Genomic DNA, 19,398 nt, shown 5'->3' with positions numbered 1-19,398 from the left:
AGTTTAGTAAGTAGGCTGATGTGGAAGGGGGAATACATGGAGCCAGAAAATGATGACATAAGTTGACTAGAATTAATAGAATCCATTGCCAGGCTGTTGATGACCACTAGTTTACAGTTTCAAATCACTGTAGTTCAGATTTTGTCACAGTCAGAAATCTCTGTATGCCAGAGATCTGTAGCCAGAGCTATTCAATAATACATTTATTTTAGGAAGTATTCAATATGACAAATTTATCTTAAAAATCATTTGCTATTTTACTATACTAAATAAATGGGGCCCTGACTTCAGGGAAATTAATCTGGGTAGATTTAAGTAAATATGATTACCTTTCAAATTCAGTGTTCCTAACTAGTGGCTGCTGACTGTCTTGAGGGTCAAGAGAATATGGCTGTGAGAGGAATTGTGAAATCCTGTGGAGATGGAAAGATTTCTGTCTCTTTTCTGACACTGCACTCCCCCCCCCAACAAGAACAACCCCCAAAGCTGGGCACCACAGCTTAAAGAAATGCATATTCTTTAGTCTTCAGCTGGAGGTTGTGGCCAAGTAGATTTTTGTCTGACCTTTCCCAAGGTATCTCCTTTTTTTCTCTTTATCAAGACTATTTTATGAAAGAAATTAAACCAGGCTGTTGAGGTAAGGGAGCAATTAACCATTCAGTCTGGATAGTGAATAGCTTGGGTATAAGTTACAGATATTATCTCACAAATGTTTCTTCCCACTTTTCTTAAAACTATAGTTTCTCCCTTTGTTGAAACAGAGTAGAGGGTCCCTTATTAAATAATAGAATCATTGAGTCCTTGAAAGATGTCCTGGCCACCTTATGTGACCATATCTAAGTCATGCCAGGTAGAAGAGAGTCCTGTTTTTAAGTTCCTAGACATGGGGAGGCCATGTAAAGTTCCAGGTACTTATTCCAGTGTCTGAGAAGGGAAGAGTTCCAGTCTTGGAGTCACAGGCTGTGAGGTGCAGGCCACTTTTTTCCAGTTACTTGGTCTGTGACCTCTGAGATGTCATTTACCTTCTCAGAACCTCACTTTCCTCAGCTGTGATATCCTATGGTTCTATGCCAAGCTATCAGGAAATTCTTACACTTTCAAGCACAAAATAATCAATATGCTCTGGAAAATAGCATATCCTGAAATTTCTTGTTTACTGAAAATTTAATCAGAAAACCCTTTTTACTTCAGCTTTTGTTGAGTTTTCCAAAATACATTAGTGTATAATATATAGCAAATGTAGTATTTTCCAAAATACATTAGGATTAGTAGAATTTAGTAAACTCAGTTTGATATGATTTAGGTATGTTGCAGTACCTCAGGGTCATCATTCCTTCATTCTCATTATACTTCAGCAATATTGTATGATGGAACGTCGAGACTAAATTTGTCTGCCCTTAGGATACTACCTAAAAGTTGCTTTTCAGAAAGCAAACCCCCTATGCAATCAAACTTCTTTGTCATTTGCATTTCTTATAAAAATAGGTAGGAAAATATTTTTGTTAGTAGAGTTATTATTCTTTTGGTTCTTATTCATTGATGTTTTACCATAGCTAACAATTATCATGTTGTAGTTTAATTCCATTTCTTCAGCTATCCACAGTAGAGAGAGAAAGTACAACTGGTCACTACTTTCTCTTTGAAAATCCTTCATATACTTGAGGACCATTATTATTCATTTGGTTAAAGCTTGGGACTAACGAAGCTAAAAGCATAGTTTTGATTTGTCTGTGGACCAGTTTGCTTTGCTGAGCTTCATAACCATATAGTGAACCAGATTTTTCACAGATGCATGCTGCAAATCGCAATGGGGACTGCAGAATACAGACTAATAGTACAGTTCTGCCCTCATAGATAAAACAACTTAAATTCACACATTCATTGTTGATAGTAGTGTCACATTGGAATCTCTTTAGTTTTCTCTTCTCCTTTTTCAGTAATCCCAATTTATTTGTGCTTTCCTGTTGGGAGTCCCCTGCCTCAGTCACTTAAACATCTTGTTGCTCTCCTCTCAATACTCCTGAGATGTTCATGGTTCTTAGGCCAAGGAGCCCATAACTGGACATTCATTATACTTCAGGTCTGAGTGGAAAGTGAAGATGACCTAATTTCTAGTATCCTATATCGTGTGTATGTGTGTACATATTTTGTATGTGTGTGGGTGTATACATGTGTATGTCTTTGTATGTTTGTGTATTTGTGAATGTGTCTGGATGTATGGGTGTGTGCATGTGTGTGGGTGTCTGTCTCTGTATGTGTGTGTGGGTATGTTTAGAAACTCTCACACCATGATTCGTAGCACACTCCATCACACTTTGCCAATGGCAGTACTTCTCATACGATCCCTTTCCTAAGCATCTTGTTCTGTAGTTGTCTTCATTGATGTGATTCCTTACCATGTCTCCAGTTTGCTTTGGCTATTTAAATCCTATCCCCCAAGTTGCTAGCTAAATTGCTAAATTGGTGAGCGTGCTTTCTATGTTATTGCCCAGTTATGGATGATTTTTAAAAAATGAGTTAATGTTTGGGACAATTTGGGACCCCTCTCTTCTAAAAAAATCTTTCCAGATGAAACTGAGTTATAAATAATTCCTGGCTTACCTGCTAGTCAGTTGTGATCTCACAAAGTGGTTGACAAAAAACCTTTAATAAACTTGTAATTTTATATTTTGTTTTTAAATCTACAGAGAGAATTATGTATACCTGCTTCTTGCCCTCTAGGAGCTTATCTAAATGTTCTAAATTAGAATGTTCCTTTCTGTTGATGAATATATTAAGAGAATAAAAAATTTTGCTAAAGGCAAAATAAATAATTCTTCTTGCTTCTCCTTGATGAGTTGTGTTATTCTGTAATAGAAAAAGATTAGCACCTTTTTGTGGGATTTAACACAACTGTACTTTGTATACTGTTAGGAACCAGTGTGAAATGAGACTCAATGGAGCAAATAGCCCTTGCTTGATAATACACTCCTAGAAGCTGACTTAAGTATTTATGGATTTGATTACAATCTGATATCCTTCTCCTTTTTTCCTCCCTAGGTCAGTAAAATTGTGTCAAATGTTCCTCACTTGGAGTTTCTAAACCTGAGTTCCAACCCTTTGAATTTGTCAGTTTTAGAGAGAACATGTGCCGGGTCCTTTTCTGGGGTTAGAAAACTCGTCCTCAACAACAGCAAAGCGTCTTGGGAAACAGTCCATATGCTACTGCAGGAATTACCAGAGTAAGCCAAGAGCCCATGGCATAAAGGAGAGGGAGGCAGAGGGTCACCTGTTGTCATCTTTGTTAGTACTTCTAGTTTGTTGTTGCTCTCCTAGTTTCCACACTACCATTACTGCAGTTTGAGTGGAGAATGAGCTTAAAATAATGAATTTCTAAAATTGGTTGGTAGGGTTAAAATGATGCAGCAGTACTTGCTTTAGAATTCTCTATGGTATTTGGTGGTGCCAGGACATCAGAGATATTATCATTTGGATAGAATTTACAAATACTTTTAAGAGGAGTGTTTCTCACTACTGGATCACCAATACCCCACTGCATTTTTCTTGCAGGGTGGGGGTTGGATGGTGAGGACAGGGACAGGGGAGGATCAGGAAGGAACCATAGTTCCTTTAAGGCATATTAAGGTTATCTAGTGTAATGAAAATCTTTTTGCTGTTTCTAATGGAGGTGATACTTTCAACAGTTCAAAGATGAACTTATTGATGCTCTTTATCAAAACTGACTAGTTAGTAAACTGTACGTGAAAAATATGTATGTATAGGCTGTTTAGACTCAGTCTTTTAAATGTTATGAAACTGTGTTGTTTTAATTGTTTAAACACATCAAAATTATCATGTCCTTGTAATGTCCTCCCTGACACGCTGACACTTACCCAATTTTATTTCCTACTCTCCCATTTTAATTCTCTGTCCTTTGCGTGCATTATTCCTTACAACCTTCATCTTTGATTTTGCTCGTTCTTACCAGATAATAGCCTCCCTCCTTGCCATTCCATCTCCAAATCCTATCCATTTCTTCAAGACAGCTCATAGTTCACCTTCCTGAATCTGCCCTTGACTACTGCTGTCCTCACTGATCTCATACTTTTCTAAACTGCTATTGCACTAACAGTTTGCATTGCACAATTTGCTTTTGAATTTTATATTGTCTTACATTGTTTGCATGTGTTTTGCATGAGTTAGGTTTGTCCTTTCAGATAGATTATGAGATCTTAGGGTGGAGGGGCCATGTCTTATACATCTTGTATCTTTTATAACTCTTGACAAGGTTCCTTTCTTAGAGTAGGCACTCAATCAGTATTTGATATAAATAAATAAATGGAAAAGTATGTGCCCTATCTCATGTATATATGGTTTATTAGACTTTTTTTTAAACGTGAAATGAGAACATCTTTGTTTTTTTCTAATCAGGTTGGAGGAGCTCTTCCTGTGCCTTAATGACTATGAAACAGTGTCTTGTTCTTCTATTTGCTGTCAATCTCTTAAGCTACTCCATATCACAGATAATAACCTTCAGAACTGGACTGAAATTAGAAAGTTAGGAGTTATGTTTCCTTCACTGGATACCCTCATCCTGGCCAACAATCACCTGAATGCCATTGAGGAGCCTGATGATTCCTTGGCAAGGTTGTTTCCCAATCTGCGCTCCATCAGCCTTCACAAGTCAGGTGGGGACTAAAGCCACAAAATTCTTTCCATTCCCCATGCAAATTGAGCTGAGCTTGTGCATGAATGAAAAAGAAAGTTTATGTTTTTCAGTCATATTCATCTCTTGTTTTGGTATTAATTTTCAGCTGTGATGACTCATTCCCTGATGACAAGCTAATGTACTTATATTTAATGCATTCTTTTCTTTTCCAGAAGAGCTTTGGTGTTATATAAATATTGAGAGGTATAGCAGTATATAGATATTAATTTATGATTTATATTTAAAGTGATCATGCTATGAAAATTCTCCACCAAAGTCCTCTTCTCATGCCTTATTGTGGCATCCAGGGGACCCTAGATTCTAGAAAACTGTTAACAGACCCTACCAGGATGGAAAAACTAAATACATGTCATTTGTCTGTGAACAAACGTAAGTTCAGGGAGGATCACAGCCAGGCAGCCACAATGTGATGAATTTTTCAGCCACAATTACTTTTAAAAGACCATCTGTGAACTTTCAGAAGGCTTGTTAATTGCATCAATAGCGGGAGGATCACCACTGATGAAATCACAGATCATTGAAGAAGCTATAAAAATATGGAAACCAATGAATGAACTAAATAACAAAAGACAGAGATTAGAGCATAAGGAGATATTAGCTAGAAAATCCCATTTGGGCTTCAGTTTTCGAAACCTGCTGCTGACTTTCCTGCCCCCTTTTAATTCCGATGGTATTTTCCCTAGTATACATTACTATTTAATTAGCTGCTTCTTAATCCCACTCTTCATTGGGTTAAAGATTTTTAGCATATTTATTGAAACAACCTTCACCAAAGTCTTCATTCATGCCTCATTGTGGTGTGGTGCCCATGGATTCTCAGTGGTTAGAACAATGGAATGTAAGGTCTGGAAAATCTTACCAAGCTAGAAAGGTATTAATTCTGTATCTGATAATAGATTGTATGCCTTTTATCTAAGAACCAGCCAGCCTAAGGTCAGAGATGCTTGTCATCAGGTTGGTTTGCAGGGTGAAGATTTTGTTGGTCACAGCAACTCAGGAGTTATATACTTAGTCATGGGAGGAAGTCCAATCCGTATCCAAGGAGGAGTACCACAAAAATGTAATTATAGGTCCTTCATGTACTGAAACAACTACAAAACTAAAAATAGCATTCACTTGGAACTGAAAGTTATAGATTTGATTTACATGACAATAGAAGTTATGGAGAGGGAGATAAATTAGAAAAGATAGTTTTCACCCTAGGGAAGCTGATTTTTTCTTCAGATACGCATCTTTTGAACTATTTTCTTTTTCAGAAAATAGATTTCTATTGATACTTTGATTTTCCGTTGCCTAGATTTCCCCTTGTATTCATCCCCCTCTCCTCTCAGAGAGCTATCCCTTAAAATCAGTAACTCTTTTGAAATAGAAAAAGAGGAAGAAGAGAAAAAATATAGCAAAAGTGATCAGTACATCAAAAAAAAAAGCCTGACTGTGTGCCAATTTATAGGCTTAATTTACCTGACTGTACAGGTTTTGGGATTGAGAAATGAATTAATAAAAAATATATGTATTTTTCACCTTAAGGAAGCTGATTACTTTTCAAATATGCATCCCTTGAGTTAACTGCTTTCTTCCTTCTCCTAGATACAGAGTCCATCCTGGAGCTAGGAGGACAGTTATGAAGCAAATTACTTCTCTACCTTTAACCTTGCTGAAGGTTGACAGAAGCAGGAAGGGACTGAGGTCTTTGTCACATGGACCCTTGACTAGCTGTGTTATTACAGAAATGCTTCTCTGGCCTGAGCCAAATATTGACCAGGATAGTATATTTGCTCCTAACAGAAGGCAGGATTTCATCTTGGGACTGAAAAGTCTATTCTTAACTTGCTGCATTGTGCTTAGGAATTTCAATTTATATCTATCAGATCATTTATTTTGAAAATACCACATATCTTCTATCCCCAAAGGTCGTGGTTTTGTGGTGTTTATCGAAACTCTTTGATTTTTATTTTAATTTGTTTTTATCCTTCCCACCACAGTAGCAACAATAAAATTCTGGTATGGGTAATGGGATATCTGTTGAATAAAGACTCAAACGATCCAAATTATTATCTTTCCAATAAACAAGAAAAATAATCGGTTTTGGCTGCATTTATCTCCCCATATTTCAGAATTCATCACCTAGAACTAGGTGAAAAATTGAACATGACTCAACACTTTTCAAAAATTGTATCCTCTCTTTGGCTCAGTAGGTGAAAAGAGTCAGTGACACTTGCTCCAGAGTGTAGTGGAGAAATGTCTCTCCTCCAAACTGCTAGTAGGCATCTAAGCAGCGTCTATGAAGAATCATTGGATGAATGAACATTGTAGAATGAAACTGCCCCCCCCAACTGCTGACAGCTTGTGTCAAAGTGTAGCTGCTGTTGGGAGAATATAAGGAGGCTAATATTGTGACTTATTGCACTCTGTTGCCTCAGGATAGCTCATATTTCAGCAACACTTTAAAGTTTGCAAAGTACTTTCTCCACAGCACCCCTGTGAAGGCGGTAATGCATATATGATCACCCTCAATTAGAGCAGGAAACAGATGCTCCGAGCTGTGACATGATTTGCCTGTAGTCACCAGACTCATAAGTGAGTGAGCCAGGATTCAAACTCAGGTCTCCTGATCCCAAGGCCAAAGCTCTTCCCATTATATCATGCTGACTTTTCATCCTTGACTAATGAGATTTTAGGCTCTATAACTAGTGTACAGGCCTATGTTTCTATTTAGAAAATCATGTTAATTATTTTAATCAATTTAATCCACTTTTTACTTTTTCTTTTAATCTTGTAAATTCATTGTGTACTCTTGTTTTTGCTTTTCTCAAAGCAGGTCTGCATTCCTGGGAAGACATTGACAAACTAAATTCATTCCCCAAACTTGAAGAAGTAAGATTGCTAGGGATACCTCTTCTGCAGCCATACACCACTGAAGAGCGCAGGAAATTGGTAATAGCCAGGTCTGTTTTTGTTGATTTTTCTCTCCTATCATGTGAGTATGACTGGGCTTTCCTTAAGGCACAAGGCTACTGTATGGGCAGAGTTATGGGAAGAAACATATCAGTGAGTGTACCTGCAGCAGTACCTATGTGCAGTAACCACTTCTGGAAGAACCTCCTTCTGGAGCACTAAGATTTTGAATGAAGGGAAAAATAGTTGGGAAGAAAAAGCAAAAATTGTCAGCCCAATAAGAGCCACAGAATCAAAAGAATTTATTGTCTTGGGGGTTAGGGGGAGGTAGGAGGGGGACATAGAGATGGCATGGTGGATAGATCCACTGGGTTCAGGAGTCCTGGGTTCAGAGTCCTGGAGTTACGGATACCTGAGTTCAAATCCAGCCTTAGACACTTCATTGGCTTTGTAACCTTGGGCAAGTTACTTCACCTCTTTTTGCCTCAGTTTCTCAAATGTAAAATAGGGTTAATAACAACACTTACCTCCCTGAGATGTTGTGAGGATCAAAGGAGATAATTGTAAAGTGTTTAGTACAGTGCCTGGTACGTAGCACTACAAAAAATGTTGTTATTATTTTATCTGTTAATAATTGGAACATTTGGAATGCTATTTTAGGGCATACAGGAAAGTGGAATTTATTGAGAATTCTCTTCTGTTTAAATCAACCATATTTTCCATGCCAGTGTAAATGGTCATGTGGAATATATTATAATCAGCTTTTTGTTTAATTAAATCATAAATTGGTTTCGCTTACATTCCTAGCTTCCTCTTCCCAAGTTTCCTACATCCTCTGCCTCTGACAGATCCTAAAGTAACTCATCACCATGTAGTAGGTTTCTTTAGCTGAAGATGAGATTCTGGAAGAGTCATGGAGAAAACTGTGGTTTTGATTTCTTTAGTAAAACACATACATAGTAAGTGGTTTTGGAAGGCTTTAGATATAATGTATGTCCTAAAAGGAGTAACCTCTCTAACAATGAATCAGTCTGAACTAAAATACCTAGGCAGCCACTTTGCTACTTTAAAGTAGATTAATTTGGGGCAGCTAGGTGGTGCAGTGGATAGAGCACTGAAGTCAGGAGGACCTGAGTCAGACATTTGACACTAGCTGTGTGACCCTGGGCAAGTCACTTAATCCCATTGCCTAACAAAAACAAAACAAAAAATAAAAATAAAGTAGATTAATTTGCATATAATATCTTACTAAAAGAATAAGTCTCTGTGTACTTTCAAAGGAAGCATTCTTTGCAGATCATTTGATTTACATAGTTGTTGTGCCAACATTATTATTTTCTAATGTCTGGACTTGTAAGTATTTATTCCTCTTCATAACCGTTTCTGCTGAAGGTAAGATATGCCCACAAAGGGAGTCTCATAGCTAGAATGTCGACTTCAGAATGCCCGACTTTTGCTTCTCTTTTCCTATCACATTGTTTACCTCTTCTTTAAATCTTCATTTTATATCAGTGTCGCTCTTATTAGGATGTCCCAGGATTTACTTTATTTTGGAGATATTAAGTCTCAATCCTAAACCAGAGGATCTTCCATTTGTCAGGCTGAATTAATACTTTCAGTTTTTCAAAGGGTCTTTATTTTGGCTTTAACTTACAGATTGCCATCGGTTTCCAAACTTAATGGCAGTGTTGTTACTGATGGAGAGCGAGAAGACTCTGAGCGGTTTTTCATTCGTTATTATGTGGATGTGCCCCAGGAGGAAGTACCATGCAGGTAAAAATTCCTGAACAGTTAGTCAGGACTGTTTAGAAAGTGATTTATTTGATTAAAAAATACTTGTGTTTTAGGTCAGCAACTTCAGTGATTTAGACAACTTGCCTTTTTAGAGTATTTAGCTTATTTAAAGCCCAGTTATGCCTTTCTCTGCAATTGTTGGTATTGTCTTAAGTTCAGAGATGAGAAGATTCAAAAGTTTTTCAAGGTTGCCTGCACATTAGACAGAGAAAGATAGATAATAGGAGAGAGACACGAGACAAATACAAGAACCAGAAAGAACGTGAGCATAGAAGTTAGCTACTTCCTCTACTCTAGGACAGCACACTTGCTCATATTTATCTTGTGTGAGAAGAAGCATGATAGAGAGAGCTGAACTTGAAGTTAGGAAACCTGGATTTGCAGCCCAGTTCTGACTTAACTAGCTTTGTGACCCCTGGCAAGTCACAATTCTTTTGTCTATAAAATGGGGATAATAATTCTTCCCTGCCTGCCTCAAGGCTGTTGAGAGGAGAGTGCTTTGTAAGCCTTGAGTGGCCATGTACACATGTTTGTATCTGGCCACTTCTGTGCTACTCATTCCCAGATTCATGCCACTGATTCTTTTTGATCCTCTTCTTCAGTAGGTCATTTCTTTTTACACATACTCCACAAGCTAACCTGTCATTTCATATTGTAGACTCTTCAGAAACATCCTGGGCTTCACCAACATGAGAGAGGTGTGAAATATGGAGAGAGCTGAGAGAGGAACAGTGAAAATGACCAAGGGGATGGAATTGTAGAATTGTTAGCGTTGGCATTTTTGGGCCTTCAAAGAAAGCCAAAGGGGGAATGATGAACAATTTTGGTTTCTAAAGAGTTGTTACCAGGAAATTTTGAGGCTCCTTTGAAGTATCTCTGAAGCCTTAGAGGCTGAAAGTTTTAAACAGTATATAGTTTAAAAACCTTTAAAAAATTGGATTTTGGTTTTGTTTTTGAAGCTTGATGTGCATGAAACATATAAGTTTTTAGGGTAGTGATTATCATTGCATTTTTTAGCATGACTCTATGGTATTTTCATGGGAGATGGCAAAATTCTGGCTTGAACGTACCATACGATACAGGTGTCATTCAGCAAGCATTTATTAAGCACTTCTTATGTACTAGGCACTGTGCTATGCACTGGGCTTACAAAGAAAGGCAGGAGCTAGTCCCTGCCTAAATTCGAGATAAACAAAAGAGGGAAAGCGCTAGAAAAAAGGGGATCAGGAAAGGCTTCCTGTAGAAGGTAGGATTTTTAGCTGGAACTTGAAGGAAGCCAGAAGGCAGAAATGAGGAGGGAGAACATTCTAGGTATTGGGGGGAGGGGAGGCAGGGGTGGGAATAGCCAGATAAAATGCCCAGAGCTGAGAGACAGAGTATCTTGTGGGAGGAACAGCCAGGAGGCCAGTGTCACTAGGTCACAAGGTACATGGGGGCTGACTTTCTGTCAGTGGGATAACAAAAGAAGATCATTCTCTGTCCCCACAAAAGTGGGCTATCTGTTACACAATAGACTTTTGATTATAGAATATTTTAGCAGCATTGAAACTAGCTATAGTTTCACTTAAGTGGTGGCCAAATTGGCCTTTTCGTTTTGGCATTACAAACAGTGATTAAAAAAAGAATAGAAAAGTATAAGTGGCCTTAAGATGCACTGGTTAACTTTAGGGAAAGAGATGTGATAGCATGGTATCTTTACTTTCCTTGCCATCCATGGATCTCTTTTACCAACTCCTTACTCATTTCCTCTCTGAAACAAAAACATTATTGAGTAGGAAAATCATAGTAATTATCAGAGTGAACAGTTAGTATTCAGTAAAAAAATGTGTATTCAAGAATGACATTTGATTGTTAATACCTTGGACCTGTTGGTTTTAAGACAACATTGTGCCTTAAAGAATATTAAATTTTGAATTAAGTTAACCTGGGGTCAGATCCCAGTTTTGATACCTCACTACCAGTGTAACCTTAATAATCTCTGGATGTCAGCTTCCTCATCTGTAAAATGAGGAATATAAGGTCCCTTCTAGCTCTTAAGTTTATAGTTCTATGATCTTTTTCACTTAGCCATAGAATTTACCTTCTCTAAGCCTGAAGGATGAAAAGCTGAACTAATTTACCCATTAACTCTTAGTTGGTTTAAAGAATGCTGCTTCCCTTTGCTGTTTGGTTCCCTAAACTATTCATCTTCTTTCATTCTTCTTTACAGAAGGTAATTTCTGACCTGTAAAACACAGTATGGTTCTTCCTATCTAAGGCATAACTTTTTTTAATTGTGAAAAAAAATAAAATAAAAATAAATGGTATTATATAGCACTTTAAAGTTTGCATTAAGCCTTCCAACAACCCTGTGATGTAGGTACTAAAGGTGCTGTTATCCCCATTTTACAGATGAAGAAATAGGCTCACAGAGGGTAAGTAGCTTGCTCATGGTCTTAAGCATCAGAGACAAAATTTAACTCAGGCTTTTTTGACTCTAAGGCCAGCAGTTTATTCGTTGTTATCTTGAGGGTATATACATGTTTTCGATCATTTGAATTTCCTTTATGATAGCAAAATTTCATTATAAACAAGCTAGGTTATTTAGTGACATCTGTCTTCAAATATGGAGTTACTTAGCAACATATGAATTTACAGGTGATCCAGAGATTTTCATATGGTATTTTCCTGCCCCAGAAAGCTGTGTAGGTTCTGATTACCTGTAGCCTTTGAATTCATGTGATGAACAGCATGAAATGTTTAATGGGATGAGGGAAAAATGAACCAGCAGGGAGTTTTTGTGACTTCTTACAGGTGACCAGTTGATCTTTTTTCTACTCTTTACTGGTAGGGAGAGTTGGAAATTCAGTCTTTATAACATAGCCAACTCTGGTAATAATGATCTTACACTCACAGTTTCAGGATAACTAAGCAATCTACCATCTGTTTTGTGTTGTCTGTTTACTGTGCAAGGCAACAGAGGATGAGAAATCTCTATCCCCTGTTTCTTGGCCTTTCAACACTGTGGAATCTACCCTTCCAATCAGTGAGCCTTTTATTTAAATGCATTCAGCTGTGCACTGTCTCTTAGAGACGGGTGCAGCCATTAAAGTCTGTTTTTTCCAGTCCAGAGAACTGTTAATGTTGTTTCAGACTATGTTCAGCCTGTGCTGCAGGTGGCTGGAAAGGTGTTCCCTTTAGTCATATTTCAGTTCCTGACTCATATTTTCATTAGGAGAGCTTTCAGGAAATGTTAACTCTAGGCTCTAGTTGAGATTCAAAGGACAACTAACAGAACTGACATTCATGTTGGAAACATTTTTTAAGTCTGCTGACACAGTCTGATAAGGAGTTGTAGGTCTGTGAGGCAGCAAAAAGAGCAAAAAAAAAAGTTTAGACTTCACTTTCCTAGCAGTTCGTAGAAGCTGTGTGAGGGGTTTGCTCTTGCAGGAGAGCTGTAAGGAACCCCATATGCCAAATACTATCTTGTTTTCTTTCAGGACTACTCATAATCTGCTGTAGTACATGGTATTAAATTATTTAGGAGATATTGGAACATGGGAACTTGTTTAGTTCTTTAGTTACTTTTCATTTCTAAACTTCTTTTTCTTTTGTTTTGTTTTTTTGTTTGTTTATTTGTTTGTTTGTTTTTTGCTTCATCTAATCTTAAGTAAAATCTAGTGGCTAAGATCCACCATCTACCAGTATGTTTTTCAGTTAATTACAGTAAATTGCTTTGGAACAGTTCTTAAGACTTTGATACTTGCTCCCTGTAGAGATGTAGATCACAATTCACCCACAACTTCTTGTCCTATGCAACTCTTGTCCATGTCATAAATTCTCTGCAGAGGGGACTTCCTCAAGACCTCTTGGGTTGTACATCAGTTATTCCTTATTCTCACTACCTGATCAGTCTACCTTAGTAAGATCTTTAAAAAGAGGAATACAGTCCCTCTTCTTGATGATGTGGGTGGGGAAGATAACCCAGTCAGTAGCTAAATTTTCAAGATTCATTTGTAAACTTTTGGTAAATGTGGGAATATAGGTGGGAGTGGGACTTAGTCTGCTAAAGCAATATTACAGAAAGGGATACAAGGAATCAGGCAGACCTGGATCCAAGCCTGGCGTCTGAGATAGCCTTGCTGTGAACCTAGGCAAATACCTTCACTGCTCAGGTCCCATGCAGTTTTCTAATACTAGAACTTGCAAAGTACTTTGCCAAATTATATTGGTTAAAAGGAATTTACTAAATGAATGACAGACTTAAAAAAAAAAAAGAACTTTTAAAATTCAGCAACTGAAACATCACAGAATTTGAAGTAAAACAAGTTGTGAGGTTTTCTCTTTTGATAGGCCAGAATAGAACTTTCAGTTTCCCTAGGAGTATATAGTTTCTTTTGAGGAAAAATGATTCTGGCATATGTCTATGTATCACCTACATTTTTATTATTTTGGTCCCTCTTCCTCAGTTGTCCATAACTTGGCCTACATCATATTGCCTATGGTGACTCATTTTTTGTTTTATTTTCTATTTTTCATCTTTCCTTATCCTTTGATAGACTGGATTGAGTACTTAATGAGTGCATAGCTCTCTTCTTTCATGCAATTAAAATGTTCTTTCCTTTGGGGAAATAATGTATCATGTATTGTGTGTTTTATGGGCTAATAGGTTTATTGACTTAAGGAGTCTTTAAAATTTTTTCCACACTTTACATCCCAGCAGGAATAAATAAAACCAAAAAAGATAGGATGCAGTTGACTGATAGGCAGAGGAGGAGAGAGGGGCATTATCAATGAAGGATGTAAGTGCCAGAACCAGGTTGCTTTGAAGGCTTTTCTTTTGCTACTATACACCCCTCAGCCTCTTGGTTTCTTTATGCCTCTCTAAGAAATCTTTAGATCCTGACTTGGGAAATCCCTGGGCCTGGAATCAAAGTAGGTCATGGTTTTTCAGACATGTTAATTTTAATTGTTGATGGTAAAACTCTCTGCAAATATGAAGAATATTTCTTCTCATAAAACAAATGGTTTTCTAAATAGACTTGATTGTATCTCATATTATTGTGAGAGTAGGGCAGTGGCCTTTCTTTGGCCCCTTCTGTCTGATAAAGGCTCATTTTGTCTAGGATGCTAAAGAAATCCTAATTCGCTCTGCCCTTACCTCCTCCTCCTTACAGACAGAGGGCCTGCTGTTGTACAGGAGCATTCCTCCATTTGACATGAGTCTCCTGGGCTTCTCCACATGGCCAGGCTCTGTCATCTCCAGACAGGGGCAGTAACACAGCACTGCTCACATTAAGCTGTGAGTTGGATGAGAAACAAAAGGGGCATTCTCCAAAGTGTACAGTGGAGAGCTTCTGAAATGTTAGCTCTTCCCCGAAGCTTAGGGTCTTTGTCATTTCAATTACCTCGTGCTTTGTTTTGACTTCTTGCCACTTTCCCAGCCTAGCAAAAAATGTGCTACCTCCCCTCTCTTGATCGGAGATGTATACCTATGTCTGTATGTGCTGGTGAGGAAATCTCCAAGAGGACCAACCCTCCAGAATCATGATCTTGGGGTAATTATCTTTTGTGTCTGAACTTTTTAACTTGAAAATTTTGAAATGCATTGCTTTACTGCTCATCTGACCTATAGCACATACTCTGCCCTCTTTAATGGGAAGGGGAGAAAGAATCAGATATTTAGCCCCACAAGGAATATTTTATGGCCTTTTATCTAAAGATCTAGTATTCTTAATAACAATCTTGAAAAAAAAAAAGAGGAAAAAACTCTTTTACTCCTTATAAAGTCTTTATTAGTCCACAAGCTATTGTTCCTATATTCTTTGTCCAACTTTGGGTGTCAGTGGTATTTGATGATTCTGACCATCAAGAAGCCTGAAGAGACTTTAATGCTATAAGACATATCCTCAATTTTTCTTAAAATGATGGCTTTCTCAGAACGATTATTCCTTAAATTTATTATGGATCCTGGGCCTGTAAGTTTGTGTTGATTTTTATGGCTTGTGAGTAGGGGTTGTTTCATTCTTTGTTCTTTTGTCCCCAGTGCCGAACATAGTGTTTGGCACCTAGTAGGTGCTTAATAAATACTTGCTGGTTGATTGATTGACTGACTTGTTTTTGGATTGATTGTCAGTCTTTGAGGAATTCTCTTGAGCCTGTTAAATAGAGAGTCTTTTTAATATGAACCTATGATTTCCTCAGTGTGGTGAACTCCCAATGTGAAAACTCACTACACTGATGCAGCTTAACAACTCATCTGTAACTTCTAGTTATAGAGAAGTGCCTCAGACCCTGAGAAAGTTAATGGCTTGCTCATAGTCACACAGCCAGTATATGTCAGAGGCAGGACTTGAACCCATGTCTTCTTGACTTTTAGTTTGGCCTTTGTCCATTACACCATGCTGCCTCTCAAGTTGAGAGTGTTGTTATAAATTTTACCAAGTAAAGAATCTGAGACACCAGGAGACTGTGATTGCCCAAGAGCAATAGGAGTCTTTGCCCAAACTAGAAATAAAATTCATACCTCCTAATTCCTAGTCCATAGCTTTACACTTGGATGTCAAGCCGTTACTTCAGTCTCAAATTGTCCAAAACAAAACTTAACACCTTCCCTGCTGCATCTCTCATAGTTTACCTGCTTCTTTCAATGGAACCACCATGTTTCTGATCATCCAAGCTTGATGAAATTTGAGTCACTTTTACCTTTTCTAGTCAGTCACCAAATCGTGTTGATTTTTCTTTTAAATGTCTTTTGTATCTGTCCCTTTCCTTCCACTTCAGCACCTTAGTCCTGACTCTAATCACTTTATTCCTGGATTATTTATTGCAGGGAATCCTATCTTGACTTCCTGATACTACTCCTATCCATCCTCCCAGCCCCTCCAACTCTGCCCCAACCCACCCACATACACATTAATCCATCTTACTGCTGCCAAATTAAGTTTTTCTTAACATTTCATGTTACTCTTCTGTTAAAAAGTCTGTAATGGTTCCCTGTTTCCTCTTCCTTCAGTGTCTGGACTGGACCACTCTGTATTAGGCTAGATGCCTTTTTCTCCAACTTGTGCCTTCTTTTATCATAAGATTGCAGACCTCATTTGTCCTGCGAAAATTAAACCCATTTCAGTCTCTGTGCTTTTGTTCCTGATGACCTGCCCTCTCTTCTCCCCCTCAACCTATCAAAAATCTGTCCATCCTTTAAAAACCAGCTTCAGTTTTTTTCATGAAGTCTTACCTGACTACTGCATTTGCATCAGTATCCCTTTCAGTCAATCCACTGGTAGATGTTTACAGGGTAACTGCTATGTGCAAGGTAAGCATTTAAGCTAAGAACTGATTGGGGATATAAAAAAAAGTTATAACACAGAATTCCTCCCCTCAAGGAGTATTCATTCTAGTTGGAAAAATAAAGCTATATGCACATGAACACAAAACAAACAAGATAAGGAAGAAAATAAGTATCACAGTGATACACACCGATAGTAAGTTTTATAGGAGTTTAAGAGAATGGAGAGTTTATTTTTGGCTTGGATTGTCAAGAAAAGCTTTTTAGGACACAGATGTGAAATGAGAGCAAGGGCATTGTGGTCATGGAGAATTGTATGAAAAGAAGTGGGAAAGATCAGGTGTATTTAGGCAATGGTGAACCCCTACATAAAAGAAAGTCATGATCACTTGCTTTGAAAAGCTAAAAGGTGATTTAAAATTGACATTGTTCTTTGCTTATGGTGTTTTAAGAAGATTGCCCAGAGAATAAAGTACTTTCCAGGTTATTTGTCTTAAGAATTATAGAATAGAAAGAGGCAGCTATAGTGCAATGGAAAGGGCCTAGAGTGAATAATTTCTAGTCCCACCTCTTTGGGCTTCTGTTTCCTTATTGGTAAAAATAAAGGATAGTACTCGATAATGGAAGAAGTGGGCACAGCTCCTGTTCTGAAGGACCTGAATTCAAATCCCACCTCTGATACTCTGTGTGATCTTGGACAAGTCACAACCCCCCTGGGCCTCAGTTTCTTCATTTGTATAATGAGGGAGTTAGTCTTAAAGGGTCTCAGAGCCCCTTTATAGCTCTAGACCTGTGATCTTATGATCTCTAAGTTTCATTCCAACTCCAACATTTTGTGACTGAGTTAACCTTTGGTTTCTCTGTGTGTTTACCTTTTGCTTTTATGTTTCATCCAAGATTCATCTTCAGATTAAAATGTACGAGAAGGATAGCTAACATTTTCAGGTACTATGCCAAAGCTCCGTTCATTCAACATCCACATGCTAAAAAGGCCTCCGTAAGTCCTTTGGTGGAGAGGTAGTCAGATTGTTGGTACGTGTTGTACAGGTCTCTGCACTGTACATACTGCTGAGGTAGGAGTTGGGTTAGATTACTTTGTGACCTCTTCCAAGCCAGAGATTCTTTGAGTATTAGAAGGGTGGAGCTGGACATCCAAGGAAGGGAAGATTTCTGTAACGCTGCCTGCTGTGCCTAACAATATGTGATAAGGAAGATGAGAGGACGGGATTTCTCCTGGGCATAGCTTCACTCTTCATATCCCTTTTTGGGGTAAGTCCCACCTTCAGACCTGCTGTGCTCATTTCCACATATTTCAGCTGCTTACGATGAAAACGTCTTACAGAACTTAAATATGCTTTTTCCCCCACTGAGTGTCTTTTTTAGTTAATGAAGGGAGTTTTCTTCACAAGGCTGCAGCTGGCTTGTGGTTTCCTTTTACCAGTTTCTGTGCCCTTTTGCTCATGCTGACTTTAGAAGTATGGGTAGCAGCTTTAGTTTCCCTCTCCATGAAGTCAGTTACTGCTAGAGGACCACAGTGGAAAGGGGCAAAAACTCTTAGACCACATTCTTTTGAATTATGTACAGCCAGTGCTAAATAATTCTACCTGCTGTTTACCAAAAAGGCTATTTTTAGTAGTTCTTTCTTAGCATTATCCTCTGAACTCCACTTGTGACATTATCCCCCATTTCAGAGGTCAGGCATTAGAGTAAAGAGAGATTGACTGGATTGCCCATGGTTAGGTGACAAAGTTAATGAGGTGGATAAAATTAGAATTTAGATGACAGGTTTCTAAGTGTTACTTCAGAGGACAGAATCATGTTACCCTTTCTGAAATATTGGGATTATTGACAAGATATTTATTTTGGAGATAAATGCAGTTCCATTTGAATTGAGCTTTAATTAAAAACAAAATATCTGAACTAAAAAACTAAGAGATTGATTCTAAAATTTTCTGTTTGTATTTCTGAACATCCTAGAAGATTTTGGTTTCATTTATGTAAAGGTATGTCCTGCTTTAAGAGAATCCAGTATGTAAAATTTTTAATTTGCAGAATAAATAAAATGAGAATAATTGTCACAAAATTTTTTGCTATTTTTAAATTCCCTCTAAAATGATCATAAAGTGTTTATGTAGGGGCAGCTAGGTGGCGCAGTGAATAGAGCACTGGCCCTGAAGTCTGGAGGACCTGAGTTCAAATCCGGTCTCAGACCAGACACTTGACACTTACTAGCTGTGTGACCCTGGGCAAGTCACTTAACCCCAATTGCCTAAAAAAAAAAAGGAAAAAAAGTGTTTATGTAGCACTTTAATGTTTCTAACAACACTTTGCCCACAAGAACCCTTTAAAGCAGGCAGTATAGTATTCTTAATCCCTTTCATAGATGAGGACGCTAAAAGTCAGAAGGTTAATAAGCACCTTGCCTACGTTCGCACATCTAATAAGTGCTGGAGCCAGTTTGAACCCAGGTCTCCTCATTCTACATCCAGGCCTTTTTGTTGTATCACATTGCCTCTTATAACAGGTTTATCTCTTGCATTTAAAGCCTTTCACAATATGGATCCAGCCTACCTTTCCAGACTTATTATGTATTATTCCCTTTTGTGCACTTAACAACCTAGTCAGACTGGCCTGTTTGCTGTCGCTTATTTCTGGAATGAACTCCTTCCTCCTTCCTCCTTCCTCCTTCCTCACTTCTCCCTCTTGGATTACCTAGCTTCCTTCAAAATTCATC

The 19,398-nt window shown here is 37.9% G+C and overlaps 1 protein-coding gene across 8 annotated transcripts in view; it reads left to right on the top strand.

The window, feature by feature from the left end:
* Nucleotides 1–19,398, top strand: part of TBCEL (tubulin folding cofactor E like) — a 54,146-nt gene that overhangs the window by 28,949 nt on the left and 5,799 nt on the right. For all 8 annotated transcript variants that reach the window (XM_027835608.1, XM_027835603.1, XM_027835604.1 and 5 more), the window contains 4 exons: nucleotides 3,040–3,221; nucleotides 4,411–4,667; nucleotides 7,527–7,653; nucleotides 9,260–9,376. In XM_027835608.1, coding sequence (XP_027691409.1) covers nucleotides 3,040–3,221; nucleotides 4,411–4,667; nucleotides 7,527–7,653; nucleotides 9,260–9,376 — 683 coding nt within the window. The remainder of the gene's footprint in view (nucleotides 1–3,039; nucleotides 3,222–4,410; nucleotides 4,668–7,526; nucleotides 7,654–9,259; nucleotides 9,377–19,398) is intronic.

Source organism: Vombatus ursinus, unplaced genomic scaffold, assembly GCF_900497805.2.
Source record: "Vombatus ursinus unplaced genomic scaffold, bare-nosed wombat genome assembly UNPS02014816.1, whole genome shotgun sequence".
Lineage (NCBI taxonomy): Eukaryota > Metazoa > Chordata > Mammalia > Diprotodontia > Vombatidae > Vombatus > Vombatus ursinus.
Note: the sequence above shows the minus strand (reverse complement) of the source record. Positions and strands in the feature narration are given on the sequence as shown.